Source organism: Polypterus senegalus, chromosome 13 (assembly GCF_016835505.1).
Source record: "Polypterus senegalus isolate Bchr_013 chromosome 13, ASM1683550v1, whole genome shotgun sequence".
In the NCBI taxonomy this organism is placed as follows: domain Eukaryota; kingdom Metazoa; phylum Chordata; class Cladistia; order Polypteriformes; family Polypteridae; genus Polypterus; species Polypterus senegalus.
The window spans coordinates 51,284,396-51,308,704 of NC_053166.1; the positions used below are offsets into that span (position 1 = coordinate 51,284,396).

The 24,309-nt window shown below is 38.8% G+C and overlaps 1 protein-coding gene across 2 annotated transcripts in view; it reads right to left on the reverse strand.

The window, feature by feature from the left end:
• The window catches only part of dpysl3 (dihydropyrimidinase like 3), a 132,686-nt gene that overhangs the window by 21,948 nt on the left and 86,429 nt on the right, over positions 1-24,309 (reverse strand). For both annotated transcript variants that reach the window (XM_039775017.1, XM_039775018.1), the window contains exons 6-12: positions 22,342-22,422; positions 19,682-19,750; positions 15,416-15,536; positions 7,114-7,270; positions 6,410-6,551; positions 5,058-5,228; positions 1,504-1,683 (exon numbers count right to left, since the gene is read on the reverse strand). In XM_039775017.1, coding sequence (XP_039630951.1) covers positions 1,504-1,683; positions 5,058-5,228; positions 6,410-6,551; positions 7,114-7,270; positions 15,416-15,536; positions 19,682-19,750; positions 22,342-22,422 — 921 coding nt within the window. The remainder of the gene's footprint in view (positions 1-1,503; positions 1,684-5,057; positions 5,229-6,409; positions 6,552-7,113; positions 7,271-15,415; positions 15,537-19,681; positions 19,751-22,341; positions 22,423-24,309) is intronic.

A 24,309-nucleotide genomic window follows, 5' to 3' on the forward strand; every position in this document is an offset into this window, starting at 1 on the left:
ACCCTGAGAACACCTACAGCTGATCATTATGTACCACCATGTTGTCAGCGTGAATCACACATCTGCACTAAATGAGTTAAGTGCATGCCATAGAAATAAAGAGGTGATCATGAGCAAGCAGTCTAAACAGAGTCAAAGCAGGCCTACCAGTGGGCCTTGTGTTTATAACACAACGTTAAATCTGCTGGCTGTCAGGAAACGTATGGGCTGTCATGGAATAAAAGAGCAAAAATAAAAAGGCTCACATTAAATATAAGCGGGGAGCAAAAAATTGTTGGCATAAAGACGGAAATTTGATTAAATTTGACCTGCAGCTGCCAATACTTCATATAGCTTCAGAAAATAAAAATAGGAACCAGGGAATGTTATGGGAGGTTATGCTGTGTGTCTTGATAAAGAAGTCTTTCAATTCATCTTTTTAAGGGAACCTAATATTGAGAATGTCACTGCAGTAGAATTATCTTACAAATTGGCATTTCCTATGGACATTCTATTTCTACAGCCTCCAACTTGATGGACAGATGGATGACTCAATTATCCTTGTATTTCAAGTAGTTATTAATATATATCATGTCACTTATGATTTAAACTAAATTGTAATTAAAATAATTACCTGAAAAAGAAGATATGCCATCTTTGCTGTTCCTTAGTTGTTAAGTTATAGGACATCTCATCACTCAACAATATGTAAATTTTCAGCATTCTAAATATTTGCTATTGGACAAAGTCAGAGAGGCGAGATTGCATTGGTTTGGACATGTGCAGAGGAGAAATGCTAGGTATATTGGGAGAAGGATGTTAAGGATAGAGCTGCCAGGGAAGAGGAAAAGAGGAAGGCCTAAGAGAAGGTTTATGGATGTGGTGAGAGAGGACGTGCAGGTGATGGGTGTGACAGAACAAGATGCAGAGGACAGGAAGATATGGAACATGATGATCCATTGTCGCAACCCCATAATGGGAGCAGCCGAAAGAAGAAGCAGCAGCTGTGGAAATCATGCCTTATGTCCAAATAGTAAGTAGCAAACTGTGGATTTCCTTTTCACTTTAAATCTCTGGATAATTTAATTTCTCAAAGCGTTTGACATGAAGTCGCTGAGCAAGCTCTGAGCAAACTTGAAGGTTTTTGTGCAAATGCAAACAGAAAATAACAAATTGATTAAGCTATAAAGGGTGTCAGCCAGATTATCACAAAATAGACTTGAACTAACATAGACATCAGGAAGACTTCTCCAAAATCATGGGAAAATAGTGCATGAAAGTGGAGTTACCACATCTTCTCTTCTGCCTTCAACAGCTAACATGAACATCATAATGTAGGTACTGCTTCATTTTCCGGTTTTATTGTATTTGCAACAAGAACTACCTTTTTATCGTTACTGCTAATCTATGATAAACTCCCACAGATTTGGACGGTTGTACTCCCCATTTTCTCATGTCCTTCCATGTGTTAGCACAAGCTCACACCTCCTGTTTCAAACCTAGAGTTTAGTATGAAAGGCTCACCTGTCTCCTGGTCTTCAATCGCTTGTAGGCATAGTCTGGGAAAGGAGCACACGGTATGAAGCGGCCTGTGCCCTGAGTGACATGCAAGTTTCCATCTTCCAGCACTATCTTGCCCTGGCATATCACCACTGAGGGGGCGCCATGTAGCTCCATGCCTTCAAATACATTGTATTCAGCAACCTAAAAGAGAAAGACAGAGTCTGTTAAAATATCTGCAAATCTTATTATTGTCGTACCACTCTTCTGTTCACCCAGCTTTTGTCTCGGTTTTAGACTCTGTAAGGAAGTAGGATGAGAAGGATAAAGGTGAGTGCCAAGAGGGGGAACTCAGCCTGCAAGATGTGCACTTTAACAGCTTGCCAAAATATACCTCTATCGTTTAAGAGAGTTTTCATACTGTACATTATGACTGCTTTTACTGTAGACGTGAAGAGTACAGATGAGTGGAATTTGGAGTCTGGAAGTAACGCAAAGTTACAGAGATCACAAGGAGAACCTAGAGTCTGCACCCTTGCAATGGGACAATGGCAGTCTAATAAACAAAGACCACCTTATCTTCACAATTCACATACAATGACACCTGCAATGTGGACACTCTGACCTCCACAGAACAAAAATAAATGACCTCTGCAGCAAAGCAATCCCAGCCTGATCTTCACAACACAGTCAACAGTGTGTTGGAAATTACTAAAAGTACAGAATCGGCAGTTTTGATCACTCTCAAGGTTTGTGATAGGCAATATATGGGGGGTGGGTTTGGTGGTGGTCCGATTTTAATTCATCAGCTACACTGGACAGACATCCAGGTTTTCAGAAGATCATTTTTCCCAGGTATTAGTATTTTATATTTTTATATTACTACTTTTAATGGGAGCATCTGATGTCATTTGTTACCAGAGTGCACTTAAAGCTGTCTGATTTTTATAGAGAATTGGGCCACACTTGAAGGGTTAACTGCACTGCGCTCCTTTTGCACATGTGGCAAAGACATTGGTGGTCCCCAGCCACCGCTGAAGATTTCCAGGAACTGCTTCGAGGCGCCGGCTGCATCATACGAGGGACTCCCTCTTGGTACAGAGCTGATTTCCTCTTATCCAGCTGACGATCAAAAATTGTTGCTGATGTTTTCAGCAGCAGACATATTGATTTCCGGCACAAAATGCAAGGCTTTCCAAATTTTCAGGCATTGGGGAAAATGGAGTCCCTAGCGATGGAGTTAAAAAAGCTGTGTCCTAGTTGTAGGGGTGTGCCCAGGCAAACTTCCTGTAAACGTGTCTATTCAGAACAGCTCCAAGTGCTCCTTCATATGGAAATGGTTAGCCCTGCTCTGTTTTCGAACTTGACATAATGATTAAAGGGGAAAAAAAGAGTGTGCCTGTTCACAGGAATATAATTCTGAAAATACAAATGTAAAGTTAAGTGACATGGAGAGGAATCTTCATGAGCAGTGCCTACCCTTCCAGCAGCAAGGCTGTGTCTTTACTGTGGAAATGAAGACAACGTTACATAGTTGTTACAGTCTGTAGTGGGCCACACCCAGGGGTTTTGTTTGCTGCCCTTTTTGTAGCCTATTTTTCCTGATTTGCCCAAGATTTTTCACATTAGATTTATTTTTGTTCATTACTTTGCTATTTTAATTGTCACTTTGTCTGTTTTGTTATTTTTGTGAATTTCCTTTTGGTTTTAGGAATTATAGTAAGTAATTAAGATAATTGCTAAGTTGTGCGGAGAAATCCCAGATAAGGTACTGTCAGTGCTCAGGTGCTGTCATGAGCCTTTACAGCAACAACTGAGGGCTGCACTGACCACCAACTGCACTTATACCTGTGGAGGCATCTTCTGCACCCCTTTGCTCTATGGTTATTTTTAGATTTTGCTTAGAGCTTTAGTTTATGCTTGGGATTGTGGCATTTTGTATTTTAAAACCTTGTTTTTGGCATTTCATTTTGACTCTCATGCACATTTTAACGTTTGTATTCTCTTTTTGTGATTAGAATTTTGGAATCCTTTTTTCTTGCAATTTTTGCAGTTTTTTTAATTTATTGCATTTTTAAAATATTATTTGTATTTTTTTTAACTAAGTGATGTTTGGCTTTTGTTGTTATTTTGCCTTGATTGTTAAAATATTTGTATATATTAACTTTTTGTTGTGCGGCCAGAGTTTGTTGGCAGTTCCCCTGTTATGATTTGATTTTGCTTTAACAGTCCCCTAGCTTTATTTTCCCATCTGTTTCTGACTTTTTTTTTTCGCCTTTTAGGTTTTTACATATGCCGATTCTGATTTTGCGCTCTAAACATTTATTTTTTAACATCTTTTTTTTTACACCTTTTTGTTTCGATTATGGGCACTGATATTTTGTGGTTTGGTTATTAGAGTGTCACTATAGTAATCAGGCTGGAGGTTGTGATTTATGATGTCAGCAGTATGAATGTATAAAACACATAATCCTGTGCTCTACATGGGCCAGCAGAGATAATTTCATAGTTTGCAGGCTCATACAAGGCAGTGCTAATTACAATACCTGATGCCCCATATAGTGTTTAGGGTCCCGTGATCACAGAACCAAAGTCAATATGGAGCACTAGGACATGAGATTAGAGCCCTGAGAACAAATGAACTGTACAGCGCTAGGCTTAGGCTATGCACTTGGAGGCTGTAATAATAATAATAATTCTTTGCATTTATATAGCGCTTTTCCCACTACTCAAAGCGCTCAGCAATTGCAGGTTAAGGGCCTTGCTATAGGGCCCAACAGAGCAGAGTCCCTTTTGGCATTTATGGGATTCGAACCGGCAACCTTCCGATTGCCAGTGCAGATCCCCAGCCTCAGAGCCCCCACTCCGCCTCACACAGTCCAGTAGTAAATATAAAACTATTCTGGAGAGATGTAGCACTGTTGAAAGCATTAGTCAATTGTCAGATGAAGCCTGCTGCCCCATTTGGAGCATGGTGTCATGTGACCACAGCACCTGGGCCAATATGGAAGAAGAACCTACATAAGTCAAGAACTATATAGCACAGTAGTTCATGTGATCTGACAAGTGCAGCTAAACATATAGCAGAAAATTATGGGACATAAGGATAGAAGGGGGGTCTCATGCAGTGAGCTTGGTTATATGACTAACAGCCCTGCCACCTCATAAACTGGAAATCACACTATCAGGCCTCGTGTAGAGATATGGGTCATGTGAGTAGCCTGTGGCAACTATTATAAAAAACTGAAAATTCCCTGCAGGCTAAATCATTCTTATTTTTTATTTCCTCACATTTAAAGTCTTTGCTAGAGGCCTCAAGTGCTGGAAGAAATTTACTTTTTCACACCACAACAAAGCAATAAAGGTTTAATGCTGAGTCAGAAGTCACAGAGCAGCAGTTCTGTAACAACCAACACGGTTTTCATCATTCCCATATGGCTTTTAAACATTTTGTGCACTTCTGGGGCATTATCAGCATCCACTCCTTTTGACTCACTCTGAGGTCAGCGGCATAGTCTTTTCACATGGTTTAAGAAAATCTGAGTTATTAAAGTGGTCGATTCTCCTCATTCTCTTACCGAATTATGCATTTTAGCGGTGACAGTCCTTATCGCATCCATATCCCAGATCACCAGGTCACTATCTGAACCCACTGCAATTCGGCCTTTACGAGGGTATAGATTGAGAATTTTTGCAGCATTGGTGCTTGTTACAGCCACAAATGTGTTTTCATCCATTTTGCCAGTTACCTGAGGAAAGAAACAAAAGCCAAGAATACTTGATATTCAACAGAAGAGGAGGATGGGAAAAGTAAATATTTGCATGAAATACAGTATATCTATCCCAGTAATTCTCATTCTCCTCTTGCCACTTGCTTACTTTTTTTCTCATTTTTTCCCCCCATCAAATAATGTGATTGTTCTCATTAATCAAATTTGTAATTACCTGAAGTCAACACATCTGGAAGTGTGACCACCATGAAAACTGCCTGTTAACCCATGAATAACTTACTGCTAAATGGTGATGCTGAACCCCATAGTACTCATACTCAGTGATCACACAGTATCTTTTGCAGTATCAAACCCAACATCCCCTAGAATTCCTCTGCAAATACTGCATGCTCCTCACCCTGTTTACCTAAAGGCCATCTCACAGAACATGACTTGTCCGATGATTTTCAGTCGCAGACTTCATTTACATAATTTTGTCACGTTGGAAGCCGTTGTGGCACACTCCTGTGATTTTCAGGCTCTGTGTGCAGGAGAGCGGACAACCAATGAATGTGTATAATACAGTGAAGAGGACTAAGGAACATAGGTGTTTTGGACCTCACAAACATAAGAGAGGCTCATCTGTCAGACATCCCATGTTTATATACCATGAGAGAAAGAAAAAGGGGCTGAGATTGTGGTTGAGTTTGCTGTACCTATAACGCCTAAGCGTGGGAACTGGCTCCATCAAGCAGGATGTTGTTGGCTGTCAGAAAAAGGGGTCAGCCTGCTATACTTTGGAAACGTGAAACTGTGCTGGAAAGCTATCACTTGATTTTTACCAAGGTACACAAGGGAGCCCAGCACAATTACCTTAAGTACACCTCAGGCTGAACTAAGAACTGTACTAAAATGCCTGAGTATTTATAATTGCAGGGTAATCAATATATAATTGTAGGTTAAGGGTACTTTGCTTCTTCTTCTTATATCATTCTGTCTGCAAAATAATTCTAATCTTGCTGAGTTATAGAGTAGGAACCTTTGCAGTAAACAGTCTACACTTCAGCATAAAGCAAAACTTTGTTAATGTAAAACATTTCTGCTTCACCACATCAGTCTCATTTATAGTCAGTCCTTCACATTGTTCTAACTCTCCTCAATGTTCGGTGCCTGTGGCATGACTCGCTTTCCAAAGATGGATATAATAGCAAAGAACTCACCACAGCTTTGTCCCAGATAATGGACATTCTTTCCTCAATTCCATTGATTCCTTCTGGGATCTGAGTGAAGTCATCCTTTCCAATGGCCTTCTGAGCTGTGCTGAAGGTACAGTGGGCACTTCCCGTCACACTCAGGTCTCCACTGCATTGTAAAAAGAGGTTACTTGCAGCAGGAAAACCAATATGCTTGTGATGTTCTCAGGGCAAATCTGTAAGTCCCTGGGATGCAAGATCAAGTAGCTAACATTTTTTGCAGAGCACATCTGCCCTGAGAACAAGTTAATTTCATATAATGGTCAAATGTGTCGCTTCAGGCACATTAATACTAGACATGTAACATGAATAATTAAGATTACCCAAAGTGCATTAATTCTGTATATGTGATATAAATAATTATGATAATCCAAGTTTCACTAATATTATACATGTAACGTGAATAATAAAGATGATCCAAAAGTCAATAATATTGCATATGTAATATAAATAATTAAGATGATTCAACATATCATAAAAACACAACACAACACAAGTAGAGTCCTTCTTTCTGCATGCTACATTACCTGCATAAAATAAAATTCATTACTCTGAGGCACAAGACAGTAGCAGATAAGCTCATCACAATATGACTTCACCCTCCAGCTAATTGACAAGTTAGAAACTACACTGTCCAGTCTAAAACAAAATACAAGCAGATATGAGAATACCTGGCAAGTAATGAGTTAAGATAGTCCGGTGTTGTAGGGTCAGGACTCAGAGGTGGTGACGTCACAAAGGCTGCTGCCTTGGCCCAGTTCTTACTCCAATAGTGCGTTCCATCTGTAGCAAGGCTGGCAGAAATGGGTTCTCCAAAGACAACATTACCTAAACAAAGACAGGGGTACATGAATCCCACTCCAGTATACAGACAAACCTCTATCAGCAGTAATGGCCAGGTGAATACAGTACATGAGTAATGAGACCAGAGAACGTCTGACTATAAAATAGTCCAACAATTATATCTATTTATTTGCTTGGTTAAAGGAAAAAAGCGGTCAATTATAAAATGTTAAAAATGTTACCATCATGCTTCAGGATAATATTTTGTAGCCATATATTTTTAAAATACATTTAAAAAGATGCATTTTTTGACTGGTGCCAATATGAAGAGGTCTGCTCACAGATACGCATGTGGAAGAGCCTATTGTGACCTGGATAACAGACTGTCTGTTGGGCCGACCAGTTTGTGAGGATCAAGGAATGTCTCTGATACAGATGTGAATAACAGTCTCACATCACATAATATAATATAATATAATATAATATAATATAATATAATATAATATAATATAATATAATATAATATAATATAATATAATATAATATTGCGCTTCTGTAAAAAGCCAAATTTATCCAAGAGACTAATAAAGCTCTATCTGTTTAATATGAAATTAATGATGCTTCAATAAATCTTTCAAAAATTGTCTCAATACTTGCAAAGAAGGGGCTCCTTCACCTCAAATTTATTTTACTTGTTCCTTACAGAAATCTGAACTCCTCCATTCATTCAGAGTTGCAGGGAAAGAAGTAATTGCCAGCAAAATCAGCTGCAAAGCATGCACCAATCTTTATCAGGGCACCAGAAAATTCACAGATAGTTTTGCGGGGCTCAGATGCGATACTCAAACAAGAACAGACATCTGGGGACAACTCATTAAAAAGTTTCTAGTGAATAGCGTCAAAATCCTCCACTGCAAAGGTTACACCCACAGAGTTACTTTCTAATAACTCGTCCCTAATTCCTCTAGACCACTGCAATTACTAGGCTCAATACAGTGCTTCTGTCTGCTACAATGTCTTCTATCAATTTGACTATTCCATATCTATATGGTATCCCAACAACAGAGTTTAGATAAGCATGTGGTCTACGAATAGTCTAATTGTATGTGCTAAAACGCTACAGCTATAATATGTGGCATGGCATGTTTACATTTCCAGTTAACAAGTATTGCTAACCCTCACTTGTAATTCATTGAAAAGTAAGGTCAGAAGATGGATGGTGAGTAGCCTCATATGTTGTTCTACTGGCATCATTAGTCACATTTACTGAATCAAGTGTTTGGAGTAACATAATCTGCATCTCCTGTGCTTCTTCATTATCAACTCTCTTACTGGCAATCCTTTTCATCTCCTTTTGATGGAGCGTGGCACACCATTGACACCAAATGCATACAGTACTTTGCGATTCATATTTTCACGAGTATAGCTGCTAATTCTTTCAAACTTACATCAACTCTGAGAGCTCACACAGCCTCTGCAACAAGGTACTGTTCACTTTTATCACTAGTCTATTGATGGTTTTGAATGCCTTTGCAAAACGTTGTGTTATTTTTGACATATGCAATGTGCTCTTCACATCTGTGACCCACACTGCTTAGGAGAAGTTTCTGCTGTAGACAGTTTATTGTAATCAGAAGCCTGTTCTCTGTCGGATCTTGGTAATGAAAGCACCTCTGCTCTTTGCATTTATTACACAACTTCTTTCAGTGCCACCTTCAAAAGGCACTGGATTGGCTTAGAAATGTGACACTCAGTAAGCCGTCTAATTGTATCTACCCAATTTTAAACAAAATTCACTTATTGTTGTCTCCAGGCATATATATTAGATTAGATAAGTTAAAAGTGTAATTTAGATGTATACAGCAGCAGAAACATAAAAAATAAAGACACAGAATCACAAGACAAATAATAAAATCATTCAATATAGTACAACTATTTAGTCTGGAATGTCAGGAGGAAGAGGTGAATTGCCTGACAGAAGTGAACAGAAAAGATCTCCCAAACACCAGTTAGCACACCGTGGAGAATGAACCTGTGGCTAAAAGTGCTCCAAAAGAGGGCCTATTGGAGAAGATGGAGGACATTTTTCATGATGGTATTCAGTTTTGCCACCATCCTCTTTTCCACAACAGCTTCCAGTGTGTCCAGAATTAGCCCCGAGATAGAGAAGGCTTTCCTGGGAAGTTAGTTCAGGCATTGTGCATCTTTTGAACTCAAAAAGAAGACACAGTAAAATAGCACACTGACTACTATTAGTAAAACATCTCCAGTAGCTTACTGCGCATATTGAAAGACCTGAGTGTCTGCAGGAAGTACTGGTCCTTCTTGTACAGTACCACTCTTTTGTCAGATCAGCTCCCTTTATGTCAGACTAGGCCAGTTTGGCTCTGCAAGACAATTTCATGGATTACAATATCCACCACACTTACTCACTCCAAGGCCTGCTTTTACTCAGATAAAAAGCCTAAATTGCAAAACTTTGGGATGTGGTAAGAAAAGACACATAGACACATGGAGAAATTTTAAACTCCAGTCACACTTGAATTTTGATCTCTAAGGAAGCAGCACTAACCATTGTCACTGCCTTAAACTGAGCTGCTTTGAGCAAATCAGAATTAAACTTGTCCAGGCTGAAATGTGCTGGACAGAACACATGATGATGTGAATTAGGCTAATTATGGTGACACTGATCCTAATAAAATGACCTGCACTGAACTGAACCCAATCAGACTCCATCTGAACACAATGACACAGCATAAAAGGAGTATGGCCAGAGTGAAAATCAACTGCAAGGACAGATGTAGTGCAGATATAGTCTGCAGTGGTGTCAAGAGCATTGAGATGAGATGGACCAGTAGACACTGAGACAACTTGGCACCTTCTATAAGTTGAGCTGACCTAAAATGAAAATGATATTAACCAATGTAAACTGAAAAAAAAGCAAAAGCAGGATAAAACAAATAAAACCATCTACTTATTCATATTGAAACCCAAATATTTTAGATATCGAATTTAGAGACGTAAGGGGACAGACTCCATCCTAACAGCACTCAGTACAAGGCAGGAGCCAGCCCTGGACAGGGCTCAAGTCCACCTTGGAACGCACTTACACTAAAGGACGAATTTACAATGGACCTAACTTGCAAGTTTGGGTGAGGAAGGAGAGAGAGAGAGAGAAAGAGAGAACAATACTGCAAAATTCAGAGCATGCAGACACTACATGTACAGTGACCAGGGAAGAATATGAACTCAGCGATATGGAGCTTTGAAGCAGTAGAACAGACCACTGTTCCACCCCACAGCTTAAAAAAAAAACTAGACTGAAAAAATAAGATGAACTGGCATATATGCCATAAGCTAAGGAGAATTAAAATGAGATGTACAAGACAGGCAGAAATGACAGAAGATGAGCAGAGCAGAATTAAACTGCGGTGATATGTGCTGAGTCAGGATGAGTTCAAATAAAACAAAATGATTGCAGTTAATCCATTCTGTAATGAAAAAGAAGTGGAGCTGAGTAAAGCTAAAATAAACTGAGATTAGGTGAGCTCAAATCACATAACGGAGAGCAAATAAAGTGAGACGGGCCTTGCTGAACCACAGCCATGGTCATGGAGTGTCTCAAAAACAAGCACACACATAATAAGGGATAAAAATGTCATCATAAAACTCTTCACTGGAACGTACAGAACCAGCAATTTAGACACAAGTTCAACTATTTCTTCATTTACTTCTAGATAAACTTGGCAGCAGATGAATGGCAGATGTTACTCCATGTAAATGCCAAGACATTAAGGATTATCATTTTATTTTTAACAAATAATTCCTTCATGCACCTATTGTAAATTAGATGAGAGTAAGCTTCTCCACATAGACGTGAAGTTACACAAAAAGTACCACTTGTGTGAGACTAAACTAAATTCTGTATTAGCTTTTAATAGTATACATTTGATAAAAAAAAGTATACATTAAAAGTCCCTATAGCACTCATGTACAGTATGTACAAGGAGGACCCTTTATTTAAAACATAATTATTACACACATAGTGCTCTGTAGGGGGTTAACAGAGCATCAAACCCCAGACACAATTTCACCCACACAAGTCTTTGGTTCAAATAAATAAAATTTTATTTTAACAAATACCTTACACAGGCTTCTTTATCATTTTCCCTTTTTTCTTTCTTTTCACCTCCTCCATGCTTTTCAGGCAAGTATTGTCATTCTCCTAATTCCAATTCACCTGGGTGAGGCGAGGTGCTCCATTTCTTTTACCTGGACCTGGGAGTACTTTATTTAACAAGCAAGCACTTCTATCTGACGTGGCTCCTCAAAGAAAAGCCTGCCTCTAGCAGCTAGACTCTACTGTGGTACCTGATGACTCTAGCATGGCTGGCTACCAGAACTACAATGTATATTCAGCACTGCAGGTGTCCAAACAGGAGCCATACTGCCACCTAGAAAAAAGGTTGTGCACATGGCCTCAGAAGACAGTTTCCCTCCATCCTTCCAGTAAAATGGCCTCCTAGTCAGAAATTATGCCATTGGCCATCCTGGCAGGGACACCTGTTCATCCACATCTTTCTTTACACTATAAAGCGGTGTTGATCAGCGAATTTTGCCAAAGTGTTAGTCACAGTGAACTGGCTGCATTCACCCTTGTTCGTCGAATTATTTACTGATAATCCATTTGGTTTAGGAGAACTTTTTTCCCCAGCACCCCATAATGCTTTGCAAGGCCAGAGTGCTATCTCCCAGAGCTGTAACAGCAAACATTTTATGGGACTGCCCCTGGGTATATAATGCTGATAATCTGCATTACAAACTCTGTGGGTCTTAGTTAGCGGTAGAACAGATAAATAAATAATGGAGGGTCTCAAAATTTTATTTTTATGAAACATATACAGCATAAATAACGGGTTATGCAGGTTAATCTTCAAGTTCCACGTCAGTACAACAGAAGGAGGTAGGTGCCCTATGCATACTTAATTAGCCACATGCAGATAAAAAGCAAACCTTGGCGAAGCCTGACACCCCTCCACCCAACATAAGAGACTATGAAATAATAGAAAAAGATCTATCATTATTTACAAGATGTTTCTATCTTTTTCATAGAAGAAAAAATGCAAAGCATTAGCACAGACAGTTTGGAGATCCTTCAGAGTGACTTCAAAAAATAAAATGAGTCAGAGGCTTCAAGCATGACACACCACTTTGAATTTTCTGACTTTAAAAGACCTACATATTTTTTCTGACATCTGACTACGATTTTGGCATTTCCACTTGGTTTTGACAAAATCTATGATTGTGTATCTTTGACTGCATTCTTTCTTTTTTGATCTCACAAAGGTACAGTTGTGCAGTGGTTGGCACTGTTTCCACCCAGCTCAGGTCACCTATTTGGCCACAATAATCGGTCCAATATAGTTGGCTGACATTACCCTAACCCTCAGGGACACTTTAAAGATGAATGCATCATTGTAATCTAATCAAATCTATTTCAGTTAATCCTCCACGGACTTCAAAGTAGTTCACTGAGTTATCGATATTTGCAAACACTTCTGTGATTTCTCAGAACTCCAGGCGAAGCGAACACTGTGGAGTTTCCTCATCACTATTAGAAAGTATTGTGGTATAACACGGTAACATGGAGTGCAACACGTAATATGCTCATAAATCTTCGGTTACTTCAAGGTTAGGGTAACATAGAGCTTCAGTCTATCCTGGCAGCATCACATGCAAGGCTGGAACAAACCCTGGTTGGGACACCAATGTATTAAAGGTTGACTCGTGTTGTGCCTTATGTAAATGTAGTATATTTAGTCTTGTGGAAATTAACTGGATAAGCAGGTTATAAAATGGACAGATGAATGGAAGATGACTCTTACTTCTTCATATTTTCCATTTATCCCTTCATATATTATCTAACCGGTTACATTCTGTTTGGAATAAGAAAGGCCTGCACTCCTTCCAGGCAATATTGGATGGGACATTAAATTATCGGGATACATCTTGCAGGGTTGCTATGGCTTTTCCTCTTTCTTTGCACCATACATCCTAGGTTTTAGACATTTTGGGTCTGTCATAACAACACTGAACATCTGGTAGAAGTGCACAATGGCCTAGAAAGGAGGCTTGCCAATCAAGCTAACACACCAACACTCACTCACCAATACTTTGACATGCACATCTTCAGAAAGTGAGAGGCAACCATGCAGGCAGTGGGAGGACATGTAAACAGCACGAAGTTTGGCATAGCAGGGTACAAGTCTTTAAAACTGCAAGACTATTGGTTCAATTGCCAATTCTGATTCATTGTCTGAATGTGAGCAAATACAACTTCACTATTTGTGATCTGTCCAAAAATGATGTACTGTACATAAACAAATGAGCTGTAACTTGAACTTTTAAGTTGAGTTGCTTAAAGGTGGCAGCCAAATATATACAATGATAAGCAATAATACTGCAAAGGCCACTCAGACAGTATGCGAGCTACAGATTGAACACAACTCATTGAACTCACGATGGCGAAGCCATAAACACTACACCATCACACTATCCTACTCATATTTTACCACTGCAAAATTTGATATTATTATAAAATATGATTTTAAATTCACTTTAACATGATTAATAACTTGGCAACATAGCACTGAGCTAATGTTTCATGGCAGATTTATGCCAAAAGTCTTGTTTTCTCATCAGTGTACTTGAATTATCTGGTGATGTATCAGAAAACAGATGGAATTAGATAGTTTCCATGGAAAACACATCTGATATAAAGTATACAAATAACAGACCAACAAGTTCAGGTTCTCCCGCGGTTAAGTGTAGCTAAGTGCCTGCGATGGTCTGATGGTTGGCTTCCTGCCTTACACCCAATGCTGCTGTGATAGGCACCAGCTGTCTGTGACCCTGACTGGTGAAATTGCAGGATACTGGTGAAAATGGATGAATATCAGTTACAGTGGGTGTGTGTATAACAGGACGGAAATTAGCAAAAGCAACACTGGACTGTTTGTGCTGATTAAGCAAAATGCAAGCACAAAAATCATTTCCAGCATTTCTCATTCATTTGGGCATTACTGTCAAATATACCTAGAAGCAAACTGGATAATCCATACATATTTGTTAGTGCACCACATGCCACAAACTACTAGATTCACAAATTTAAAAACTTTTTGGAGATCCGTCACAAGTATTTCTTCATATAATATGTATACCTAATTTGCGCCTTGGGTTAAGAACCTAAATTGCTCTAGCATAATAAGCAAATATGGAATGGTGCCCAATGATGAACTGACCATATTGCACCTTCTAGTGTTTACTGAGATGAGCTGCCACTCCTTACGGCTCCTCTCAAGCTAAAGTGTTTTTAGATAATGCTTAGACGGGCACTCAACATTCTTTTGGAAGCGAATTTGATATTACAAGGAGCTGCCTTTCCCATGCTGCAGTACAAAGCTGTGACATTACATTAATTTCATTTTACATCAGTTGCTGGAATTTTCAGCCTCTCATTTTAATAAAACCTGATACTCTAGGAGATTTACTTCTGAAACAGAGTGAGGTCACCGAGTATATAAAGAGAACAGCTGCTCTGTTAACATTTCAGCATTTCCCAAAGACTAGGACCATGAGTCCCCAGCTGTACCCACAGCAGCAGGCCTGATTAAATCCATGTGGGTAGGCAGAACAGACAGAGAGAAAAGTGAATGACACACTCCTCCAATCAGCTATCTGTACATTTTACACTCCTCCAATCAGCTATCTGTACATTTTAAACCAGCATTCATCACCCATTTACAAGCTCCCCCTCTTTACTGTCTAGGCTCACTGGCAGTGTGCCTTCTAGAGCTTGCAGAAGGGCTCTTCTCAGAGCTCAGCATCTAGTATTCTAGCTTAACAATTAGCCCGAGAATGAAATATCACAAAGCACTCAGTCCTTTTCCCACCCTGCATCATTCAGACAGGATGCACCCTCACTGTAGAAAGACAAGTGCCAAAGGCAGCAAGTACACTCTTCCAGGAATACTGGCACAGGAACTCTGACAGCAGACCCATAGTGTGTTATCAGGTCAATATATCTTTGAAGGGCCTTACTATAAAACATGGAAGTAGCCACCTGAGTTAGACTCTTCTGCCAATTACTGAATTACATTAGAAAAACAAGCAAACAGAAACATTACAAACCTTTTTTTCTGGCCTGAGAAATGATGTCAGCTGCACTTTTGCTCATAACTTTTGTGATGTAGAGAGGGCAGTTGGTTTGGCTTGCAATGGTGATTGCCCGGAAGACAGCTTCTGCCTCAAGCTGTCATGGAGAAAAAAAAAATACCACAAAACAATCAACAGTTTTACTGAAGAATGAAGAAAAATAATATGATAAGCCCAAGCCTTTAAAAATATTTATACCGTTAAATGCTATTACAACGTAATGACTAGTGGGTGTGGGAATTATTGGAGGGGCTCTTTGTAATGTTACACTCAAAACACTAAGAACACTTTAGCTGGTGTAGAACATGGGGGGACTAAATCAGTTAAAATATTTCACTGTCTTTCACATTTCTGACTCTGTTCACTTGGCAGCTGGTTTACTCTACTTTTAAAGTTAAACTCATGATATCCCGTGCATCTTCCCCAACTACCACCTGTATACGTATATCAATGAAATTAGGAGAACAATCATCTCCAGACAGTGAAAGAACAGAAAAAAATGACTTGCAGTAAATGTTTTCAGATGTAAACTATAAAATCAGTCCATGTAAGTCGGGCATTGGAAATCTGTAGGTGGGCACTAGTCCATATAAATTCCCAATATAAAAATCAAATTAACTCCTGTGTTGGTTCTGAGAACTGTGTTAATAAAATGCTGACGTAAAAGTAATTTAAATTAACAGTAACTGACACAATAGACAATCAAAAACTGCATTATATCAAGAGATTGGTGACTCTTTAGGCATATATCGTACACTCTGAAAGATAAACTAATATTAACACAATTGACCTTTTAGTCAGATGCTAAACTAGAATTAATGAAAAAATGGAATTAAGCCCAAGCAACCAAAATAAAAGTGCAACTGGCTCATTAAGGCATTAAACACCTTGATTACAACAGCAGAAGCTACAGATTTAAATTTTCAATCAAACATTACATTAACCAAATGAATACCCACACGCTCAACACCAAAAAGAGAAGTACCAGCACACATATGTATAAATAACAATGAGCAATAATAAATACCAGAACACATACACATGTAGCAATGGACAGAAAAGTGACAAAAGAAGTGACTCGTCCCGCATGAAACTGCCAAGTATTTTTTCAGTATAACTTGTTTTGGATTATCATCCATAGTCAACAAACTTGGCACATGCAATTCAGCGCAGCACTGCTTTGCTTATTCTTTGGGGCACTTGGCAGCACAAGTTGGGGTCCTTACCGTCTGTAATTAGTTTCAGGCATTGTCTAAGATGCAAAGTGCAGTTTTTCAAAAATGATTTTATAATTGTTAACAACCTACACTGGCAACTGTGGACATACTCACGAGCTCCTGGTTAAGGTAACTTTGAGCTAACGTTATTGCCAGCTAACTGGGTATAAAATGTAATCAAACTTGGTAGAAGTCATCAGTTCAATTCTTTCTGAAAACAAATGCCATATGGATAGGCCTAGCAGTCTGATTGAATGGGCATGGCCCACTTTTGAGTCTGCCCTTAATAACGCGACTCCGTTGACTTTTGTTAATAGTTATTGTTTGCCCCTGTCCAAGTCACACAGCTTTTAGCCAAATGTAAAAAAACAGCTTTCACACGTGCAAAATGATATCAACCTTCCATTCCTTTGTTGGAGCAAATGATACCTCGATACGCTCTGAGCTTGACCCACATCTATTATCGTGCAACTGAGCTGAAGTCTACAGGCCGGCTGAGCTCTCTAATTCAGGTGCTATTCACATGAAAGCACTTTAAATATGGCCATTCAAAACACTTACTTAAGCAGTAGCTTATATGACCAAGATCTGTGCTCATTGTGGGTCCGCCCAGGTCCTTGTCTAAGGCTTTGTTGCATACCGCCAGACCTCTAGTTGCAGCTTAGCCATCATAATGCACCTTTTGCTGATCTCTACACTCTCAGCTGCTTTGGTTTCAAGACTCGGTAAAATCTTCCACTTGATGCATGCAGCAATCAAAGGCTTTTTTATAAATCCATTTGAGATGGTAAGCATTTTTGTACTTGTACCCTGTTCATTTGCTATATATTTCTTAGTTAAAATAAATGATTTGACTAAGCTTTATTTATTTATTCTTCTATTTTTGTTTTCATTAGTGTCCTTTCAATTTAAAGGATGCCTAACTCAGACAGCATAATTAGAACCAAAAGGCTGGGCTTGCAAGCCTGTATTGGTAAAAATCCTGCTATATGGTGACAGAAGTTGGGGCACAAAAAAGCAAGCTCTCCATTCCACACTTTTTTATCCACCTTGCACATTTTCACTATGACTGTTGCTGTGAAAAGATACAGTCACCATTATACTCACTTGCTAATATAAAAGTCTCTCATGTTTATTGTAAATATATACAGAGAGCATTTACAAATGTGTGTGAAGGCACTGATGCTGCACCAGATTTGAACAATCAACTTCTACACAATAAGAGGCTTACAAAGATCTACATGCAGGTAGTCTGTCTCTTTGGAATTGTTTTTTGTTTCTTCTCCTGAGGTTGGAAAATAAGTCTAGTCAATGACACCTAGGCTACAATCTTCAAGTCTTCCGCTTGATTAACGGCTAATAAAATTATAAATAATATCTTGTTCAGTTTTTCTGTTTGCTTATGGCACTGACTCTGCCTAGAGCAGTAGCACTTCCATGACATGTCCAGAAGAGGATATTGTCCATACTCCTGCCATGATGCACACTTAAATACCCTTGTATAATTTACCTGCACTTGTAAGACAACACTTGAGAATAGCATCTGAACTAGAATGCTGGCTGAGGAGCAGTTTGACTAAACAGTATAATGTTTTTTCACCCACTTAATCTAACTCAGCGTCACAGGGTTCTAAGCCTATCCTGACAGCATCTGGTGCAAAGCAGGAATCAGTGCTGGACAGAATACCAGTCAGGCCTCCATTCACAAAAAGTAAATTTAGAGATTACAAAAAGCCATAACAGGTATGTCTGGGGAAAAATTCACACACATACACAAGAACATGGAAACACCTCAGACATAGTGCCGGATTTGGACCCAGGATGATACATCCATGAGGCAGTAGAGCAAAAAATGCCTCACCATGTCTCCTAGGTGAAGGAAAAACAGACTAAATACTTAACTGTCTAACATAAGCATTACAAAGGAAATAGGGGGCAGACCCACTTCACATGGAGAGCACAGACATTCCTCATAAAAAAGATAAACTGTTATGAATGTAATAATAGACACCATTCCCATAACAATCTGACAATGCCTCCCATGTGTCCATGAAATAGAACGTGTGGAGACTGTTAGGCTTTTGAATATTTTTGAAAGATAAGAAAGTTTAAAAACAGAAGAACGGTTGCACACGAGGAGGTACACCTATAAACAATACACTGATTAAAATACTAAGAAGGGAACAGTATTAAAAGTATCTCAAAGAGAGTAGGGGCAGGCTATAAGAAGGGACTTCTTCAGAACTGACTCTGTCACTGAATAATGAATATACCTTTATATTCAAAAACTAACTTTTTGGATTGACAGTATGTGTCAGCTGTATTTTTATTTAGATATATTGGGATAAAAAATAAATTATATTAGCTAACAAGGAGTCAGTGGGTTTTCTCATGAAAAACATTGTACCTTACCAACAACCACCAAAAGTTCCAAAGCGAGTTTACATTTAGCTGTCTTATCATAACTGAGAATTATCAAGTAAAAGAAACAAATAATGGATTAGAATGGTATACTACAAATTTGAGGTTTCCATTTTGTTTACGCAGAAATTATCAACAATCTATTTTTAAATGCATTTTTGCTTCCTCACAGTTGATTTTTGTAATGATTTATGCAGTCTTAAACTACATGGCTCCCAGTCAAGCTTGCTTGCTGATTTTCAGTGCAATCTATAGCTGCTGGGAACTTCCCAAGTAACTGCAGTTTGCTTAATCCAGTCAGATTAGAGTACCAGATGGCAGCTGTGCAAGCTTTTACACGCGGACTACTTAGGAATCCTTTGTATTGTCCTGCCTTAACCACCCTTACCTCCAACATAAATGAAAGAAATCGTATAAATTATCTTACTGAAATCAACACACATGGTTAAAAGGATTTAAGGACAGAAAATATTCGACAGACGGAATAAATCTGTAAAAGCAGCTGCTTTCTAGGTTTAAGTATCTCAGTCATACGTTTTACTCTTATTCAGATTCTCTTTTTTGTCGTTGGGTAAGCTTGACAATGATAGCACGACATAGTTACCTCCTCTGGCCTGCTGAGTACATGGCCTTCTGGTCCTGTGATCCCCATTTCCAGCATTCGGGCTTGCTCCTTGAAAGGACAGAAACAGAAACATCTTGAAGTCATATTCTTTGCTCACAGAACAACCTAATGTTATTGTAATCTGAAATATCTATATAGGTGGCCAAGGCCTCCTGCCGAAATAAATACAACTGACAGTATGATATAAAACATTTACAGTATTCAAACTGAGCCAAATGGGACATCATGGCATTTTGTGAAACAAAGTTAACACTATGGCAATAGCTGGAGAACACTAGGATGCAGCAATGCCTGTAGCGGTGTCTTTCCCGGTAGCCACTGACAAGAGGAAAACTATAGGCACATTACCTATAACTTACTCAAGTATGCAGTCTTCGGAAGAAGACTAACAAAATGGCAAGATTTAGTTTTAATTGGAAATCAGGAATGCTACCCCAGAGATGTTGTAGTTTAGAGATAATGACAAGCAAATAAAGGAATCCCTTTATCTGTTAATCTCAATAAAATCCTGCCTACTACACCAAATTGTGTGTTCTTTAAGGTTTTCATGATCTTATATAAAAAGATCCAAATTGTATTTGTTAAAAAATCTGACACAGAAAATGACCTAGTTATATTAAAATAAATAAGAAGAATTCTTAAGACTGAAAAGTAAAGTCTTTGGTTGGCTTTTTTTCTATACAGTTTGATGGATACCAGTTTTATGTATTTTTATGATTTTTACATATTGGCGTGTATCAGCTAGGGTTAGATCTCTGTCTTATTTTTATTGTCCTTTTTTGCATCTTCCTTGTTTGTTGTAACGCATTATTTTGATTATATTTATTGCAATTATGTATTTGTATTAATGCTCCTCTTTAAAATTTCTGTTTGATTATTTTGCATTTTGTGCTGTTTGCCTGTCACTTGTGCAAATGGGACCACTCACATCTTATTTTATGAAGGCTGGGGAGAGGGTCCTTTAGTGGTTTGTTAACATTCAAAGAGTGCACTATCATAGCTAATATTGATTTTACTGGATTCTTGAATTATAGCTTCTGTTTTTGATTTTTTTTTATCGGGACTGCAATTTGGGACTTATCTATTCTGGGTTGCCTTTTTAGGCACAGCATATTGCATTTTTTTCTTATATTTTGGCTTATTTTAAAATACTTTTTTACTTACAACATTTGTTGGGTTTGTCTCTCTAGTCAGAGGTTTATTGTTTCCTTTCCCTAATGAGGAATTTTTAAAATATATTTTGGGATATTTTTTCCCTGAGATTTGAATCCAAATCCCTTTTTGGGCCTATATAGGCCAAAGCCTACCAGCAGATTTTGAGGTCATGATGTCTGATGTAAGGTAATTTCTGGATAGTAAAAGGAAGGCTCCAGTCTGGTTTATGAGTCTTTTTGAGGCCTCATACCCTCTTGACATTTGGAGAGCACTGATTTATAGCATGATGTAGGTAAAAAATGTAACAATTACTGATGTTTACCAAAATAAAGTCAGTGTAGAGGTATCACATTGCATAACATGCAAGTAGACATACAATATGCTGTTATAACAGAATTAAATCCAAACATATCCAAAATGGTATTTATAGGGGTCATTATATATATATATATATATATATATATATATATATATATATATATTGTGAACGCTGGCCCGGACACAGACAGATGGACATCATAATTTCACCACACACCATTTATTTTACAACTACTATGTACAAAGTCTACCGTGCAGTCACACCCCAGTGCCTCCAGCACCGATCCCCCAAAGTCCAGGCCACACTCTTCCAGTCTTGGTGCCTTTCTCCTGGCCGCCTCCCGTCCTCGCTCTAGCTCATTCTTCCTTCCTCCCGACTCTCGCCTCGACTGCTGGGAGGCGGCCCCTTTTATGGGAACCCGGATGGGCTTCAGCTGCTTCCCGGCACTCCTCCGCAGACACGCCCATCCGGGTGTCCCCTGTCGTCTTCCCCCCAGCACTTCCTGGTGTGGCGGAAGTGCTGGGCTCCAGGGCTGTTCAGGCAGCGGGGCGCCGCCTGGCGGTGGCCACGGGCCCCTACAGGGCTGGGTTTCCATGCCCCTTACCCGAGGCCACCAACATAACCAGGGCGGACACCCCCTCGTGGTCTGGTGGAGGTACAGGCCCTCCTCCGGTCCTCCTGGGCGTGCCGGCCGGGTGCCACATATATATATATATATATATATATATATATATATATATATATATATATATATGTATGCCATAAATATGCCATAAATCAGCCATATATATATATATATATATATATATATATATATATATATATATATATATATATATAGACCATTAAGGAAATTGTTACCACACAAATGGGTAAATGTTCAAAAGGAAAAAGAAATGTTACAGAGGCATCACTAAGAAATTGGATGTTTAGCTAAATTAAACTGCCCCTGGTAGTGGGAAGGGAACATTTGGGTGCCTAGGTTGTAATCTGTGCACAATCCTGAGACATTTATGTGCAGTGGGTTTCATATGTCTATTTCCTCTTCAGGACTATATCGTAAGATAGTGTGGCCATGATTTTCATAAACATTTATTACAGATGAACATATAAATCATATGAATCTTCTAAAGGAAAAAGTACCCAGCAAATGCACTACTAGTACCTGTGCAATAATGTCCCCATTTTCTGCATGGACCTGAACAATGGCCCCAAACTCTCCCAGGAAGGTGAAGATTTCATAGAGCTGAAAGAGTCAACATGTTAAGTAATGAATAAACTTTCCAAGTCACATTAATGAACAAATCAAGCAAGGTCTTTCTCACCAACAAGAAAACAAAGTACAGTAAACAAAGAAATAAACAATGTTTCCAATAAAAATCAGAATGCATAATTTTAATTTAGTTGTTCAAAAGATAGTGTAATCTAATTAATGGCCTATGTACAGAGGGTGTTTTCATCACTGGGGAGTGGATAGTACTGTACATTATGGACATTTTAAAAATAAAGGGGCTTCTAATTTGAGATTCTGGAGCTACACTTAGCTGCAAAATTCGACAGTAACCTCTGTGTCAAATGGATTTCTGTGCCAATGACACCGGAGCATTCACTGTTAGAAAAACATAGCACCAGTTCAGTAGTTTTCAGGTAAGCATTATAGTTCTAAAAGCACACAGCAGACCACAGGTGTGAAAGCAGCCTTGGAAATGTATACTGGTCTGATACTGGCAGTGCTGTTCCTCAGAATCATTGGATAGATTTTAGGACAAAAGTAAGAAACACACCTTGAAAGTAGTATTTGCAGTTGACATCACTGCAAGATGGCACACTAAAAGGTGCATGGGGGGGGGATGTTAATCACTATTCACCATAAAATCTTAAAAACTGGGTAAAAAAATGCTGATCTGTTAACGTGTTTACCAGAGGCTGAGGCATTGTGCTCATTCTATCAAGAAGCATGCTGTGATGGCAAAATTATTGTTGTCTTTGCCAAACCAAATAATAGTAAATGAAAAAAAATGCTCTAATTTGTTACCAAAATGCAACATAATTTTTAAAAAATATTTCATATCCACCACAGTACCACACTAATATCCTTCTTTCCTTATATCATGTCTTCCCCTCTCTCTGGTTTGTTTTCCTTGTTTAATTTCCCTACTCTTCCCTTGACTCCACTCCAGGGTCTTCCGGCTTTAAAGCAGCTTTTAAAACCCATTCTAGTATCCCTGCCAGACCCATTAATATTTTCTGAACTCAATCTGTAGCAAGGACAACTCTGTTTAGTGCCTCCTTGTATTCCTGTACCAATGACCTGTCCATTAGCCAGGATTTCCAGGAAGGAGCACTGTTTGAATGACAGCTTGATCCAAAACGTTCTCTACTATACTACTATTGATCCTAATAATACTGTATTAATATATAAAAGGCACTGTATCACTAGCACTATTTTGACTCCACTAATATTCACTATTTAAAATGACACTGACTGATTGGACTTGTAAATATTAAAGACTAGCAAAATGCCCGCGCTTTGCAGTGGCAAAGTACTGCTTTTAAATTATTATTAAGAAGAAAAGCAAATCTTTTTAAACTGAGGGAAAATATACCAATAATTATTTGTTAAGGATCTCTTTGTATACCATGTTTTCAGTTCAGCACTCCGGTTGTAATATGACCAAGTTGTGCGAGCTTACAACGTATAGTGGGCCATGTGAAAAGCAATCTTGCCTCAAATTAATGGCAGCCTTTTGTAGGGTCCGTCCCCGAGACTTACTAATTGTCATCACGAAGCAGAGCCTTACTGGAAATTGGAGGCATTTGAATTGAAATAGGAGATCAGAGAGTATAACGGGGATGCAAGGAATAAAAACTCTCTCCCCTGAGCAACTGCCAGTAAAAATAGTTGCCTCAATTAGGTTCTTTTGCAGACACGTGACCTGAAGTCTCTTGCCATTACAAAGTTTCGGTGGCTGTAAGTTTTTCAGTAACATTATTGGTGTCCCAACCTTCAAAATTAGATTATGCTCAGGAGTGCCTGGAGGATTCAGAGTGTGGAGAAACTGTAGCGACAGCGCGTCTATTAACTTGTGGATTTTTCTGTGAGTATTTGGTGGCAGTGTCACGAAGTTGTTTC